The following is a 15,680-nucleotide window of genomic DNA, read 5'->3' as shown; positions in this document are numbered from 1 at the left end:
CAGCGCGAGAGAATTGGTCCTGCGACTAGATATGGAAATGGCCATCATGCTATAATACAGCTGTAGAAGTTTTATGGGAAATATAGATTCTTTTAAAGTTTTAGTGGGCCAATACAATTGCGACGTATTTGCCCTTAGTGAAACTTGGCTTACCCCCGACATAACAATCTCCTTCCAAGGATATAATGTCAAGATCGAATAAGTTAAGGGAATGTTAGGCGCGGTAGGGAAGCTGGAATAGGCATTAGAAATAGTCACAGTTTCTATAGACTCCCAATTTCCTCACTGCAAGTCGTAGAAGCTGTCGTAATCCAGGCCAAGTTAGGCAGTTTACATGATGTATCACTTGCATCCAATTATATCCCTCCGGAAGCCAAGATTGATCCCAAGAAGATCGATAAAGATCTCGAAAAGTTAGCGATGGCTCTCAAGAGCCATTTTTTATTCTAGGTGACTTTAATTTACATGGATACGATTAGGGCTGCAATAAAGATAATCGCATAGCACCAATAATCAGGACCTTTGTTACAAGTATAGATTGAAAATTATAAACTCTGCCTCACGAATATATGCGGGCTCCGAGGGATCTCTGCATGGCACGCTGACAGATGCTATGGAATACGGATAAGTTGGGGAGGTTCCTCTACTCGGTTTGTTTCCTCGGTTTGTTTGTTCCTCTAATCCATCGGTTTTTTTCGGCCAAGGGCTTGGTCATCTGATTCCCTACCAGAACCCCCCCCCCTCCTCCCACTCTCATCATCACATTACCATTACCGAACTGTCCATGTTGATGGGAGGAAATGCCCACCAACCATTGAATTTTTAAAAATGGAATTTTGTATAATGAATAACGTAGATTAAGAACAAAACGGGCAGGCCGTTACTATTATAATAAAAAAAAAATTTTTGAAAAGAAGATACTGCTAGCTGACTTGATGCTGCATGTTTGGAGACAGAGATGATACTTAAATCAGTAAATTTTATCGCTCCATTTCCTTGGCGGAGCGTTGAATCAGCAAATTTTGTCGCTCCATTCCTTTGCTGGAGTGTAATCGGATGGCATCCGAGACCTAATGGTTGTGACAGGTTGCCATCCATTTTTTTTTCGTATCCGTTGGGTGGATACATGGTTGGCAAATGGTGATTGATAGTGGCTTTAAGCCACGGTCTCACAACTCCGATCCCTACCTCCAAGTGGTGCCAACCGGGGTACGATCTTTCTTCGTGGTCGTACGCAAACAGGGACGGAGGCTGCTGGGAGCTTCTTCTTCCTCTTCTTCTTCTTTACTAAGGTTTTAACACGGTACGATGCAGAAGTCCAGCTACCTGGGCCCTCCTGTATTAATCCGTGTTCTGACTCCACTCAACCTTAGTAGTAACTAGGACCGGCAACGACACTGGGAGCTTGACGGTGACAGAATAACATCGAGTGTCGCCGATACAACGCTCGAGTGTCGCCCCAGTAGTTGTTAGTGAGGAAACGCACGCGCCTGTGCAGTTAACAGCAGGTCACCAGCTGATGGCATATGAAGCCGAAAAAAGCCGAGCTATGAGACGTCCCAGTATTTTTGCTTGCTGTGGAGTTACAATAGTATGGTGAGTAACACAAACCGTTCATTAGATTTTCTCTGCTTTCACTCCAAAAATGGGCTACTGGGGCTTTTCCGGTATCGTTTCGTTTAGCAAGGACTGGCTTGGGTTCGCTTGACAGGCTGGTTGAGCTGAGTTGCATGTATAGGTCATCTCTTGAACATATTGTGGCCTTTTCCCGTTGAACTATGGATTCTCGTTCGTTGGCTAACCCTGCACTCTCATGGCCGTTTCTCTGTGTCTATTTGTTCTCTCACGCTCATTTCTCTCGCTCTCTCCCTCTTTAAGCCGATTGTGAATCTCTACTCCGGCGAAATTCGACATTGTTTGCAACACGAAGCTCCTTGTCAGCAGTAGCAACTGAGACAGGGAAAACGTTCTGCATAGACTTTCCGCCGCACAGAGCCACAGAGATTTACACGAGTTAATAGTGAAACGGTTCGAAGATAGTGATAGAGATAGTGTTGTCATCCTCATGAGACACCGCGTTGACTGAACATTGTGTTTAGTCGCATAGCACCCGGGGAGACGTTCGTATTTCGAGAAAACACCACATCTCACAGACACGGGAATCGTCATCTACCCACGCTCGACAACCGTTTCCGAGCCTGTAATAGAGGCCCGGCCTAGCAAGCAGAGGACGATGGCGCCGCGAGTATGTACGCCTGCATCGGTTTACCAGCCGGCTCGAACATCTGTAAGTGTCAGTGCAGTGCCTCTGTCCGACGAACTTTGAATTGCTAGCTCATCAGCTGATTGCGGCAGTCGCAGTACACGAGCAGGTTCGTCTTTTTGAGCCTGACAGCGCCCAGCAGTACGTGGAGCTCCACGACGACCGGACGACCGGACGACCATCAACAGTGCATTTCAGGAAACCCGGTTCAGCTTTCAACCGCATGTATGAGTTGCCCTTTAACGTCCTCGAATCGTATTTATAGGTGAGTAGATTTGACTACGTAGATATGTTTGATGTGCAAGTTCAAAGCAGTTCCGCACGCTAGAGTAACGAAACCTTTTAATGCGATAATGATTGGATTAATAATTGGATTGTAATGTAATTACACCACCGTTCGGTGCCTACGGTTGGTGGTAGCTCTATCCTGTGTTTGTTTCCGTGGTTATTTCTGGGTCTGCCTGTGATGGCAATATGCTATCGAAGGACAAAGCGTGAATTGATCCGAGCATCCTACTTAGCATGCAGTAGCCATAGTTTGAACGATGATTCTGTTTAATACCGCCAGCACATGACGCCACTACAGGGTTATGGTGAGCTACTCAACCCCGATGAATCTCCATCCAGCATACGTACTCTGCGGAAAAGCTCGACAGCAAAGGGATGCTGTATAGCTGCGTGTGGCGTGGAATCGTTTTACCACCCATCATCTCCTTTCTGGCGGAGGTTAAAGGGAAGCCAAAAAATACACACATACCCAAACAAACAGTGGTGTGGAGGACAACAACAAGCGTGCCTGCAATCACTGCAGTACCATCGGAACGTGGCAGGAAGAGCGAACGACTGAGGTGAACGAGAGCAGCTCTCGCTTTTCTCGTTGTATTTTTCATTCGACGCCAACTGCTTCCCTTCTCTCCAACATTCCGACGGGCAGAAGTCAAACGCCGGTTGCCTGCTCCCATCTCGTTGTAGTTCGCATTGCGACAACAGCACGCGGAGCCCGTTTAGGGACGGAAAGAAGAGGAACGGAGAGTGGGGAGGCAACGGCTATGGCATTTTAAAATGTTGCCTCGTTTGCTGCAATCCCCTGGAGGGCTTTATTTTTAGCACTTTAGCTTGTACCGCTGTGGAGCGTTGTGAAGTGTAGAGAACAACCAAAGGAAAGACCGTAGGCGGAAATTGAGATAAATATGGGCTAAAATGGAGAGCGACGACGCCAAGCTTCAGTTGGGTTCTTGTGAGAGGCTCAGATTGACCATTGAGTGAGCGTACAAAGGATACGTCGCTCGCTTGGAGCTTTCCACGTGCTTTGGAAGCCGACCGGGAGAGAGCCCTGAAATCATGCGGGAGAATCATTCATCCACACATTGATTTGTGTTTGTGCTCCACACCACATTCGTTTTACTTCTTGTAAAGCTGCCACTCAATCGACGAGACTTTCACTGATTCGGTGCAAACCACACTAACCGGGAGGCGAGTGAACAACCAGGCGCCTCCATTTGGGCCGTACGCGAAATGAAAGTTACTGCAAAATGGTATAATTTGGAAACTGTTGCAAAATGCAACGTTCTAATTTTTCTCACGTTTGCCATTCACCGTTCTAAGATCTCTTAGTTTTTTTTTTGTATAAGAGAGATAGAGAGAGGCTACTTCTAAATCTCTCCATTTTCCCTTTAACAGCTTGAATTCTTACATGCTTTTTACTCTCCTATTTTCTCATCCGCTCGCGTTTTTTACTTTCTCTATCTCCCGCGTTTATACAGATTCTGCACGTGGTTTCTGTTTTTAATTTTTTATGAGCAGTCACTGCTGAATTGCCTCGGCAATTATTAATAGCCGGAAGGCACACGGGTTTATCTTCATGAATCTGACATGCCCCAAAACAGACTTTACTGCAGATAAGCAAGCTGCCCTGGAAAGCAAACGATAAATATCTAAAAGCAAGCATCTTTTCAACACACATTTTTTTTTAACAATTTTTGTTACCTATTTCTCTTAGCAAAGATGTGGAGCGGTTTTCCAAAATGTTGCGTCACGTAAAAACATTTCCATCTGCCGCTACCATTTAATTTAACATATCGTTATATTCTGGAATTTGTTTGTTGATATCGTTACGTCTTTGTATGGAACTACCAAATGCAGAACACGCAAATGACTTTTTAAATCACAATTCTTCAATGAATCACTTTTAATATTTCCCTACGTAACGATCCAACCTTAATTTCGATTTTCTAAAAAAAATGGAGGCGTAATATATCCCTGCTGTTTTACTGAACAGAGCTCCTGCAGGGGACAAAATAAGATCCCAAATACGCTTATTCATTGCTCTCTTTCCTGTCCTTTTGCAGGCATGCAGCACAAGCAGTTAAACCGCACGATCGCTATCACGATCGGTCTGGTAATGTGTGCGGTGTACGTACTATACACGTTCCATGCCTGTCTGCTGTCTGGTCTCAACCGCAGCTTCCATCAGGTAAGCCAATCGAGTCTATATCCTGTCGCCAGTACGAGCTACCTAACCACTCTTACCGTTACAGGCAGCGGCTGTGGCTACACTAGAACCAATCGTGCCCGTGACAGTTGTCGAGCCAACACCACTACCGCAAGTGCGTATCCTCGGCTCGATCGTCCGTATCGTACCACTAGTGGCCGATGACGCAGTCTCTCACCAGGTGACACGTACAGTACACCTGCTCACTCCAAACGCGACCGATGGGTCACCAAAGTACCGCTTCCTGCGCCAGCAGGGCTTGCAACCATCGCGCCACCTACCCGACGCGCTCATCATTGGTGTGAAAAAAAGTGGGACACGAGCCCTGCTAGAGTTCGTCCGATTGCACCCAGACGTGCGGGCAGCCGGTTGCGAGGTACACTTCTTCGATCGACACTACGAGAAGGGTCTGGCCTGGTACCGACACCACATGCCACCCACGATCGAGGGTCAGATCACGATGGAGAAGACACCGAGTTACTTCATCACGCGCGAGGCTCCACGCAGAGTGCGCCATATGAACCCGGCCACGAGGTTGTTGGTGGTTGTGCGCGACCCAGTCACACGAGCCATCTCCGATTACACGCAAGCCCGCAGCAAAAAGCGTGACATGAAGCGATTCGAGGAGCTGGCGTTCACGAACGGATCCTCCGGTGGAGTCGTCGACACCAGCTGGGGACCAGTGCGTATCGGTGTGTACGCGAAGTACCTCGAACGGTGGCTCGAGTTTTTCCCACTGTCGCAACTGCTGTTCGTGAGTGGCGAGCGGCTGATTGCCGACCCAGCTGTGGAGCTTGGACGCGTGCAGGACTTTCTTGGGTTGAAGCGCGTGGTCAACGAGAAGCACTTCTACTTCAACTCAACGAAGGGGTTCCCGTGTTTACTGAAGTCGGAGGAGCGTTCCAGCCCGCACTGTCTCGGAAAAACGAAGGGTCGCAACCATCCACACATCGACGGGATCGCGATCGACAGACTGCGCGAGTTCTACCGGCCGTTCAACCAGAAGTTCTACCACCTGACCGGCATCAACTTCGGCTGGCCGTAGCCAAGAGACCCACAGCAAGGTGACGCGGTAGTTAGTGCTTAATAAGTAAGTAAGTATGGCGATAAGTCTATTTAGAATCTACTTGCAATATCTATTTTAAATCTAAGAGCATAACTTCAGAAGGTCGAATCGAATTTTAGGATAGCGAGGGAGAATAGATAATTTTGCAAAGCGTCGAACATTCTTTCCTAATCACTTCTTGATTAAAATACTCTTTTGTGTTGCTTCATAACCTGCAGGGTTTGATCCGACACAGGTGACCAGGTCAGGAACGAATATTGCATTCGCATGTCATCATCTTTACATACTGCGATTATAAATACGTGCTCTGAATATCGTTTTACGTTTTCTGAGCCATTGCGCTGCGTAGTTCACAAACTCTTATGTAAACCTATATCTTTTCAATAAGGACGATTAGTGCTGTCACTGTTGCAATACGATAATTAATTAACTTTTCATTCGAACTGACTACAACAAGGGGTCAACGTTTTACGTTTTCTGAGCCATTGCGCTGCGTAGTTCATAAACTCTTATGTAAACCTGTATCTTTTCCATAAGGACGATTAGTGCCGTTACTGTTGCAATACGATAAATTATTAACTTTTCATTCGAACTGACTACAACAAGGGGTCAACATTTCGCTAAAGATACGAAAACTTGTATGTTGGATGATAATAATATTTTTTATAATGGCTCAAAAACAGGTGTACGGCCAAGGCCTGTTCCAGGTGTTAAGCCCACTAACAAGCATTTATGTAAACCATTCAATTTAAGCTCCTGTTGAATTTCAGACATTTGTATACATCACATTCGATATTATATACATTATACGACTAAAGTTTATGAATGTCGCTCAACACTAATCAAGACGATTCGCTTCTGAGAAACGGATTTTCCTTTGGCATACGATGGGTCTTATGGTTGAGGCCACAGTTGTTGCATTTAAGGGCCTCCAACTGGTCGGCCTGGCACACACTCTGCCTGGATTTATTCAATCACTTACCTTTCTAAAATCAAAGGCATAAATTGTTGCAATTCATGTCCTTGATAATTAATTATGTTAATAGCTTGTTAATCATCTCACTACAGTTACAACCACTTGAATTATTGTTAATAATATTAATTTTACTAGCATTTTTTGTTGCTGCTGATACTTGTGTTAATTCTGCTGCTGGTTCTCGTCCTACTGATACTGATTCTCGTCCCAACAGCAGATGCATCCCAGGCATGGTCTTTATAGTGGGTATAAGTGAGCATTGTGGTGACACACCAACAGCTCATCAACTGATTTCTTGAATTTTTGATTCATTAGCTGTTCAACGGAGTGGAAGATTCCTATTATCTATCAACTTCGAACAGCTGAGAAAAATAATTGACATAAACGGAGACATAGGAGGTCTCATGAGCCAGATCTATACTGCATGTAGTAGATGAGTAGATGGATATTGATGGCGTCCTAAACTTCACCGAACTAAAATTTGCCACTGACTATAGGGTTGTTTGATTAGAGCATGCTGCCTAAATGCATGAGATTCGATGCTCAGTAGTTTGCTCGTTTGATGAATTATCCCTGTGGGAGCTTTTGTTCGGTTTCACATGTTTCGGAAAGAAATTATGTTTTCATTATGTGATTTCTTCAATCACTTGTTTTTTGAATATCAAAGGCATGAATTATTGCAATTCATGTCCTTGATAATTAATTATGTTAATAGCTTGTTAATCATCTCACTACAGTTACAACCACTTGAATTATTGTTAATAATATTAATTTTACTAGCATTTTTTGTTGCTGCTGATACTTGTGTTAATTCTGCTGCTGGTTCTCGTCCTACTGATACTGATTCTCGTCCCAACAGCAGATGCATCCCAGGCATGGTCTTTATAGTGGGTATAAGTGAGCATTGTGGTGACACACCAACAGCTCAAAAACTGATTTCTTGAATTTTTGATTCATTAGCTGTTCAACGGAGTGGAAGATTCCTATTATCTATCAACTTCGAACAGCTGAGAAAAATAATTGACATAAACGGAGACATAGGAGGTCTCATGAGCCAGATCTATACTGCATGTAGTAGATGAGTAGATGGATATTGATGGCGTCCTAAACTTCACCGAACTAAAATTTGCCACTGACTATAGGGTTGTTTGATTAGAGCATGCTGCCTAAATGCATGAGATTCGATGCTCAGTAGTTTGCTCGTTTGATGAATTATCCCTGTGGGAGCTTTTGTTCGGTTTCACATGTTTCGGGAAGAAATTATGTTTTCATTATGTGATTTCTTCAATCACTTGTTTTTTGAATATCAAAGGCATGAATTATTGCAATTCATGTCCTTGATAATTAATTATGTTAATAGCTTGTTAATCATCTCACTACAGTTACAACCACTTGAATTATTGTTAATAATATTAATTTTACTAGCATTTTTTGTTGCTGCTGATACTTGTGTTAATTCTGCTGCTGGTTCTCGTCCTACTGATACTGATTCTCGTCCCAACAGCAGATGCATCCCAGGCATGGTCTTTATAGTGGGTATAAGTGAGCATTGTGGTGACACACCAACAGCTCATCAACTGATTTCTTGAATTTTTGATTCATTAGCTGTTCAACGGAGTGGAAGATTCCTATTATCTATCAACTTCGAACAGCTGAGAAAAATAATTGACATAAACGGAGACATAGGAGGTCTCATGAGCCAGATCTATACTGCATGTAGTAGATGAGCAGATGGATATTGATGGCGTCCTAAACTTCACCGAACTAAAATTTGCCACTGACTATAGGGTTGTTTGATTAGAGCATGCTGCCTAAATGCATGAGATTCGATGCTCAGTAGTTTGCTCGTTTGATGAATTATCCCTGTGGGAGCTTTTGTTCGGTTTCACATGTTTCGGGAAGAAATTATGTTTTCATTATGTGATTTCTTCAATCACTTGTTTTTTGAATATCAAAGGCATGAATTATTGCAATTCATGTCCTTGATAATTAATTATGTTAATAGCTTGTTAATCATCTCACTACAGTTACAACCACTTGAATTATTGTTAATAATATTAATTTTACTAGCATTTTTTGTTGCTGCTGATACTTGTGTTAATTCTGCTGCTGGTTCTCGTCCTACTGATACTGATTCTCGTCCCAACAGCAGATGCATCCCAGGCATGGTCTTTATAGTGGGTATAAGTGAGCATTGTGGTGACACACCAACAGCTCATCAACTGATTTCTTGAATTTTTGATTCATTAGCTGTTCAACGGAGTGGAAGATTCCTATTATCTATCAACTTCGAACAGCTGAGAAAAATAATTGACATAAACGGAGACATAGGAGGTCTCATGAGCCAGATCTATACTGCATGTAGTAGATGAGTAGATGGATATTGATGGCGTCCTAAACTTCACCGAGCTAAAATTTGCCACTGACTATAGGGTTGTTTTATTAGAGCATGCTGCCTAAATGCATGAGATTCGATGCTCAGTAGTTTGCTCGTTTGATGAATTATCCCTGTGGGAGCTTTTGTTCGGTTTCACATGTTTCGGGAAGAAATTATGTTTTCATTATGTGATTTCTTCAATCACTTGTTTTTTGAATATCAAAGGCATGAATTATTGCAATTCATGTCCTTGATAATTAATTATGTTAATAGCTTGTTAATCATCTCACTACAGTTACAACCACTTGAATTATTGTTAATAATATTAATTTTACTAGCATTTTTTGTTGCTGCTGATACTTGTGTTAATTCTGCTGCTGGTTCTCGTCCTACTGATACTGATTCTCGTCCCAACAGCAGATGCATCCCAGGCATGGTCTTTATAGTGGGTATAAGTGAGCATTGTGGTGACACACCAACAGCTCATCAACTGATTTCTTGAATTTTTGATTCATTAGCTGTTCAACGGAGTGGAAGATTCCTATTATCTATCAACTTCGAACAGCTGAGAAAAATAATTGACATAAACGGAGACATAGGAGGTCTCATGAGCCAGATCTATACTGCATGTAGTAGATGAGTAGATGGATATTGATGGCGTCCTAAACTTCACCGAACTAAAATTTGCCACTGACTATAGGGTTGTTTGATTAGAGCATGCTGCCTAAATGCATGAGATTCGATGCTCAGTAGTTTGCTCATTTGATGAATTATCCCTGTGGGAGCTTTTGTTCGGTTTCACATGTTTCGGGAAGAAATTATGTTTTCATTATGTGATTTCTTCAATCACTTGTTTTTTGAATATCAAAGGCATGAATTATTGCAATTCATGTCCTTGATAATTAATTATGTTAATAGCTTGTTAATCATCTCACTACAGTTACAACCACTTGAATTACTGTTAATAATATTAATTTTACTAGCATCATGATATGATGTTACTGATATTAGTGATGTTTCTAGTACTGGTTCCCGTCCTACTGATACTGGTTCTCGGCATGGTCAGGTCAGGCATGGTCAGGCCAGGTAACGATACACACGATAGTATCGAAATCGTATCTCTTCTGAACCCCCTCTCCCCCATCCCCTTGTACCGATTGTCGGGAAACGTTACGATACACACGACAGTATCGAAATCGTATCTCGTCTGAATCCCCTCTCCCCCCTCCCCTTGTACGCATTGCTGTAGCGTTATTAATGATATTATTTCTGGCGTGATATTATTTCTAACACCATTAGCCGCACCAGGGAACGATAGATACACCTTATTAGCTCCAGTAGGGCTCCCAAATTGCATCTGAACGCCCTCATCAGGTCGTTTACACTTCGCGGTAGAGCCATGATCCAGGTGATGCAGGATTTCTCCACACCACAATGTAAGCTTTCTAGAGCCTTCGTTCTCTCAACCGGGAGTGCGCGAAATGTTGTCAAAGGCATAAATTATTGCAATTCATGTCCTTGATAATTAATTATGTTAATAGCTTGTTAATATCTCACTACAGTTACAACCACTTGAATTATTGTTAATAATATTATTTTTACTAGCATTTCTGTTGCTATTGTTACTGGTGGTAAGTGTAGCACTGCGGTGACACACCAACAGCTCATCAACTGATTTCTTGAATTTTTGATTCATTAGCTGTTCAACGGAGTGGAAGATTCCTATTATCTATCAACTTCGAACAGCTGAGAAAAATAATTGACATAAACGGAGACATAGGAGGTCTCATGAGCCAGATCTATACTGCATGTAGTAGATGAGTAGATGGATATTGATGGCGTCCTAAACTTCACCGAGCTAAAATTTGCCACTGACTATAGGGTTGTTTTATTAGAGCATGCTGCCTAAATGCATGAGATTCGATGCTCAGTAGTTTGCTCGTTTGATGAATTATCCCTGTGGGAGCTTTTGTTCGGTTTCACATGTTTCGGGAAGAAATTATGTTTTCATTATGTGATTTCTTCAATCACTTGTTTTTTGAATATCAAAGGCATGAATTATTGCAATTCATGTCCTTGATAATTAATTATGTTAATAGCTTGTAGATCATTTCACTAAAGATACAACCACGTGTATTTCTGATAATTAACGGTTAATTATGTGACCTTTATAATCCATTCGCTTAACAATTGTCTATCCATTGGAGTAATCGTCACGGTGTCAAACGGGCCAACATTTGTATGTTATTGGATCAACCACTCCCGGATGAAGCATACTGGGTCAGTGGCCTTGTGGTTGAAGCCACAGTTGCTGTATTTAAGGACTTCCAGTTGGTCGGCCTGGCACATACTTTCGTTGTGCGATTTTCTGCAGCTCGCACACTGCATCTGTAGTTTGCATTTGCGGATTCATGTCCAAACTGCATGCAGTGGTGGCACGTCACTAGTAGGTACGGTGCTTAGCTCGTATATGTTGATGGTAACTGTCTTCAAGGATACCAAATATAGCACACTAATGTACTGATACTGGTTCTCGTCCACTTCCGCTCGCGATAGCCCTAACATCCGTGGGGTGCGTACGATCGTCATGTGACTTATCCGGACGTCGCGTTGGAGTGCGTACATTGCTGATGAGACAGTCTTGTCGTCTTCCGTTGAGGTTCGCACGATATTGATTCTCTGATGGCTTCCGTTGGGGTGCACACGATATTGACTCTCTCATGGCTTCCGTTTCCGTTCATCACGATTCTCTTGAATTCAATATTGCTGAAGGGAAACTGTCTAGTCTGAGTCGTTACGACGTGCTCAATTGAGAACGGGCCAGTAAGGAAGGGGGGATCTGAGGGTTTTTGATATAGTATTAGAGCGCCATTAGAATGGCGCTGGACGACCCAGCCCATAAAGTCCTTTTAAGTTCTGGTTTCTCTTGGAGCAGGCCAAGGCCGCTTATCGGTTGTAGTGCCTGATAAGTGAGTTCACATGTATGTAGTTCAAAAAGGACATGAAAATTCCATATACTCGCGACGTAGATGATTTCAGAAGGAAATTATGTTTGCCATGAGTGATTTTTTTAAACACTCATTATTTGATTATCAATGTTATTTATTATTTTGAAAGCATGTTGATAATTTTACATTGCAATTATTATGCAATTCAACAACCGATAAAACAACTCAATTGCAATCATAAGCGGATATATCCGCATACAACCCACAAGGATTTATCTGATAGTATGGTGTTCGTATTGAGTATTTTGAAATATTATATTAATTTCAATATTAAGCTTACTACTTATTTGAACACTCTTTTCATCTCTCTATCAACATCGTATGAAAATGTGAAATCCACAATCTAAAGAATGCTGCAAAAAAATCTTGGCCTGGTCACCTGTGCGGAAATGAAAATCTCTATAAGTGAACTATGCATAACCATAAGCCAGCTGTATGGCCATCAATTCACAGTAATCACACGATTTTAATTCTACCTAGCAATTCTACGAGTGCTTTGTTATTTTAATTCACTTTGCACTTTCCTTATCTAATGAAGTTGTTTGTTGTTTTATTATTTTTTCCTTTAAATCAACTTAATGTATTGGTCAAGCAATAATAGAAGTAAATTAGGTAAAGTATGTTATGCAGGCACTATGTACATCATATAATATAAAGGCAATTAAAATTGTTTTAGTTGAAGCGCAGCTGCTGTACAGTCAAGGAAATATACGTATTTAATTTCCGCTATATAGGAAGCAATGCCAATCCAATCCATAATAAAAATAATAAAACATAATTGAAAGTACGAGATCTGAAAAAAACAAAATATAAAAAAGAACCACCACAAACCCTTCTTAGCACATGCTTCGTAGCTCAAACACAGTTTTTACGATACGCACAACTTGATTTTGATATTGAAGGAAAGCAAAATGTACAATGAAAAAATCAAAGTGCCATACAATGTCGAAGTGAGCCAAAACCACAATCAACGTGGCACATTTTGGAGATATAATGTAAATTTAACCAAACTGTTCTAGTATAATGATAGTCTTACGAATATAGTTAAAAAGATCGCAAACACCACAGCACGGCACTATATTGTAAATTTATGTTTGCTATGAATAAAATATACTGTAAAATTAGCCTTGGCTATGCTATGTAACCATACACTTTTGTTTAAAATCCGAAATTATTAACCAACAACGGTACACGAAGTACGCGTTCGGGCGAACAAACATACTGCCTCATTAACTCATTAACTTATTCTTCACTCATTAAAGGCGTGAAATGAAAGAAATTAACTGAAGCACAATAAAAACAAATCAAATTACTTTTTCAGGAAAAGAGAGACATTTTTTTACATAAGTAACGGGAGAGCATACCAGCTAAAGGCGACGCAAAAGACAGGCAAAAACTGTGCTGAAAAAAAATGTTCCTCGTATAACATAAACTGGTTGCCGTTTTACGAAAGCTTGCAGAACATGCATCGACGTTTCGTGTTGGCGACTACATACGAAAAAGAGCTAATTCTGGTGTCAAGTTATTCATTCCATTTCCAGCATGCACCCTGCTATTCCCGTTATTCCTTCATGAAAAATATGGAAAAATATGTTCTCTTCGCTACTTGATATGGAAGTGCAAGTTGTAATGAATTTCACGTAACTGTCATTGCTGAACGACAGACAATTTATACGAAGCTTTAAAGCTGCTTCAGAAAGCTATGCTACTCGGAACGACGAAAATGAACTATTAAAGATAGTTAAAAGATCTCCCCCTGTGGTAATTGAAGAAAAAATAAATTAATGCTTAATCTTAGTAATTAGTAATCAATGAAAAATTACAACTATTTAATCAGAGGATTCGAAAAAGTTTATTGAAATTCATAAACAAGGTATTCAGGTAAAAAACACTACATAATTTTTTTTCTCGTGTATATTCTATAATTTAAAATCTAAATCAAACGATGTGCAATTCGTATGTAATCTATAAGATTAGTTTCAATGCAGTTTCGAATAAATAAAATTTTCTGGCCTTTCACGAAACTTCCAAACATATGCAGCAGAAGAACATTCAAGCTGAGATATACTATGAATGAGTTCACTGCTACCAATAAAAATGTCACGATTTTGAGCCATTGAGAAAGAAATCTATTTAGTCCAAGAAACTTTAGGTATGTCGAAATGTTCAGTCAAACTATCGAGATGTTGGTTAAACTGTTCCACTCGCTGTTTGTGAGTCATTTGTGCCTTCTCAACGATGCGCTTATGTTGCTGTGAAATATACGATTTAAATGGTTATTAAGTTTGTAATAAATCTTAAATATATTAAACAAAATTACCATTTTCTCCTGCATTTTCTTAAATGATTCTTCTGCTTTCGTCAGCACCCTTCCTTTGCTTGAACTACCTTGTGGTTTTTGCTGCTCATCCAAACCACCTGGATTTTCCAACACGGCCCTAATTACTTTTTCCTTGTCCTTTTTCTTGTTTTTCTTTTTATGCTTTTTCTTCGAGTCTGATTCATTTTTCAGCTTCAGCTTACTCTTGCTCACAAGTTGATACTCGTTGTCCATTACTAGAAAATTGCTACAAAATAAATGCTTTGAATTGCTACTAGAAAATTGCTATAAATAACTCCAAATAAACACTGTGACACTGGGCAAACTATGTTACGGATGAAACATAAATTTCTGCTGTCGATAAGGTACAGCAAATTTGTATGTTACACAAACTCTATGAGCTGCTGCCCATCTAATACGCAGTAAACAAATTTTGTTTATATTGTTAGCTATGCCAGCCTCTCATTGATATATTTTAAGCTGAACCAAGGTAAATAGGTTTAAAGTAGGGTTACTTGTAGCTTGGTAATTATTTGTACACGCACTGCATGTATAGCTGTGATACATCAGTTGTATGACAGCGTTAGCACACGTAACACATGTCATACCGAAGTGTGTTTCAATGAAGTGTATGGGTATTCGTTGTTTTGCTTAGTATATATAAACAGTAGAGATATATTCCTGTAAAAACATGTTGTACATTTTATGCTTTAATGCAATACTATAACAATGTACTAGATGGCTGCACTAATAAATTCTATCCCACATTACAACTAGAGCGTGTATGAGCACACATGGCATGTACGCTCAACATAGCAGCAGTAGTCCCATTAAATTTGACGTTGTTGACGTTTATGTTATTTGTCTTTAGTTTAGTTTTCCCATGTGCAAGTATTTCAACGTTGTTTTCATGTTGTGCGTAATAATATATTCAACTTGCTTATATTCCTTATATTATTAACTTATATATTATATTCAAGTGTAAAGGCAGCAACACGATAATTATTGGATTTTTGTCTTACAGTGTAGGTGTTTCATATACACTTTTAGGTTGGCACTGGCGGCATTTGTACCATGTGGCTCTCCGTAACTTCTAAAAGAATACATGAGCCTAGCAAACATCTTATAAAATAGTTCTTCTATCGAATTATAGATATTCTCCACATAAGAACAAGTTGA

General features: G+C 40.7%; 2 protein-coding genes across 2 annotated transcripts; one reads left to right on the top strand and one right to left on the bottom strand.

Annotated features, from left to right (window-relative positions):
* Positions 1–4,613: 4,613 nt before the first annotated feature.
* On the top strand, positions 4,614–5,799 carry LOC128729150 (heparan sulfate glucosamine 3-O-sulfotransferase 6). Its single transcript, XM_053822803.1, has 2 exons — positions 4,614–4,736; positions 4,801–5,799. Exons 1-2 carry the CDS (start codon positions 4,614–4,616, stop codon positions 5,797–5,799), a joined length of 1,122 nt encoding a protein of 373 aa, XP_053678778.1.
* Positions 5,800–14,023: 8,224 nt separating this feature from the next.
* LOC128728780 (protein FAM32A) lies at positions 14,024–14,871 on the bottom strand. The gene is made up of 2 exons (XM_053822425.1): positions 14,502–14,871; positions 14,024–14,433 (listed from the first exon to the last, which is right to left on the bottom strand). The coding sequence occupies exons 1-2, from the start codon at positions 14,733–14,735 to the stop codon at positions 14,311–14,313; spliced, it is 357 nt and encodes a 118-aa protein (XP_053678400.1). The 5' UTR covers positions 14,736–14,871; the 3' UTR covers positions 14,024–14,310.
* Positions 14,872–15,680: the final 809 nt, after the last annotated feature.

The sequence above is a fragment of the Anopheles nili genome, chromosome X, assembly GCF_943737925.1.
Source record: "Anopheles nili chromosome X, idAnoNiliSN_F5_01, whole genome shotgun sequence".
NCBI lineage: Eukaryota > Metazoa > Arthropoda > Insecta > Diptera > Culicidae > Anopheles > Anopheles nili.
The sequence above is the reverse complement of the archived record's forward strand: the minus strand, read 5'-3'. Positions and strand labels throughout refer to the sequence as shown.